The 1460-nt window shown below is 44.8% G+C and overlaps 1 protein-coding gene across 1 annotated transcript; it reads right to left on the bottom strand.

Annotated features, from left to right (window-relative positions):
* Positions 1–640: 640 nt before the first annotated feature.
* On the bottom strand, positions 641–1457 carry LOC102257777 (tubulin alpha-8 chain-like; the record flags this gene model as incomplete). The annotated part of the gene is made up of 1 exon (XM_005861542.2): positions 641–1457. A coding segment is annotated over one exon (696 nt), but the record flags the coding sequence as incomplete, so codon positions are not given.
* Between the last annotated feature and the right edge of the window lie 3 nt (positions 1458–1460).

Genomic DNA, 1460 nt, shown 5'->3' with positions numbered 1-1460 from the left:
TGGCTCTGGCCAGCGCCACCATCTTTGTGGCTATGGGCACTGCCATCGTTGTTGCAGAGTGATGGTGAATTTGCATGTTACCCTTTTATTAGTATAGATAAAATATTATAAGTGTAGGTGAGGATTTGGAGAAAGGGGAAACCTTATACACTATTGGTGGGAATATAAATTGGTGCAGTCACTATGGAAGACAGTATGGAGAGTTATCAAAAAAAAAAACTCTCCATGATCCATATGGAAATCTATCAAGAGGCAATGAAAACAGGATCTGGAAAAGCCATCTGTACTCCCATGTTCATTGCAGCATTATTCACAATAGCCAAGATATGGAAACACCCTGTCTACAGAGATAAAGATTATGTGAGAGATATATATCTACAGGGGTGGGAAAAACATTTACAGTTGTGAGTACAAGAAACAATACAAGAAACAATAAATAATCATATAGGAATAAACTGTATTTTGAATACTCACAACTGCATAGCTACTTTTGACGTGTGTGTGTGTGTGTATGTGTGTGTGTGTATGTGTGTATTCTACCATGAGGATTAGAAGAACATGTTTCCATTTGCATGGACTTATGAGCATTTGCTAAGTGAAACTAGTTATGCAGAGGATAATAAATACTATATGATACCACTTTTTTTTGACATTCAAAATGAAAACCACTTTATTGCAAAGTTTAGGACACAACAGACTTCACAGAACAACAGAAATAAGACAATCCCAAGACACTGGAGTGTAACATCGCAGCTGACAGGTTAGTACTCCTCACCTTCATCCTCTCCCTCAATACTATCTGCTCCAACCTCCCCATAATCCTTCTCAAGGGCAGCCATGTCCTCACGGGCCTCAGAAAACTCTCCTTCCTCCATGCCCTCACCCACGTACCAGTGGACAAAGGCACGCTTGGCATACATCAGGTCAAACTTGTGGTCCAGGCGAGCCCAGGCCTCAGCAATAGCTGTGGTGTTGCTCAGCATGCACACAGCTCGCTGTACTTTGGCCAGGTCTCCACCAGGGACCACAGTGGGAGGCTGGTAGTTAATGCCAATTTTGAAGCCAGTGGGGCACCAGTCCACAAACTGGATGCTGCGCTTGGTCTTGATGGTGGCAATGGCAGCATTGACATCTTTGGGGACCACGTCACCACGGTACAACAGGCAGCAAGCCATGTATTTACCATGGCGAGGGTCACATTTCACCATCTGGTTGGCTGGCTCAAAGCACGCATTGGTGATTTCTGCTACAGAAAGCTGCTCATGGTAGGCTTTCTCAGCAGAGATGACAGGGGCATATGTGGCCAGAGGGAAGTGGATGCGGGGATAGGGCACCAGGTTGGTCTGGAATTCAGTCAGATCAACATTCAGGGCTCCATCAAACCTGAGGGATGCAGTGATGGAGGACACAATCTGGCTAATAAGGCGGTTAAGGTTAGTGTAGGTTGGGCGCTCAATATC

Source organism: Myotis brandtii, unplaced genomic scaffold, assembly GCF_000412655.1.
Source record: "Myotis brandtii unplaced genomic scaffold, ASM41265v1 scaffold1533, whole genome shotgun sequence".
NCBI lineage: Eukaryota > Metazoa > Chordata > Mammalia > Chiroptera > Vespertilionidae > Myotis > Myotis brandtii.
The sequence above is the reverse complement of the archived record's forward strand: the minus strand, read 5'-3'. Positions and strand labels throughout refer to the sequence as shown.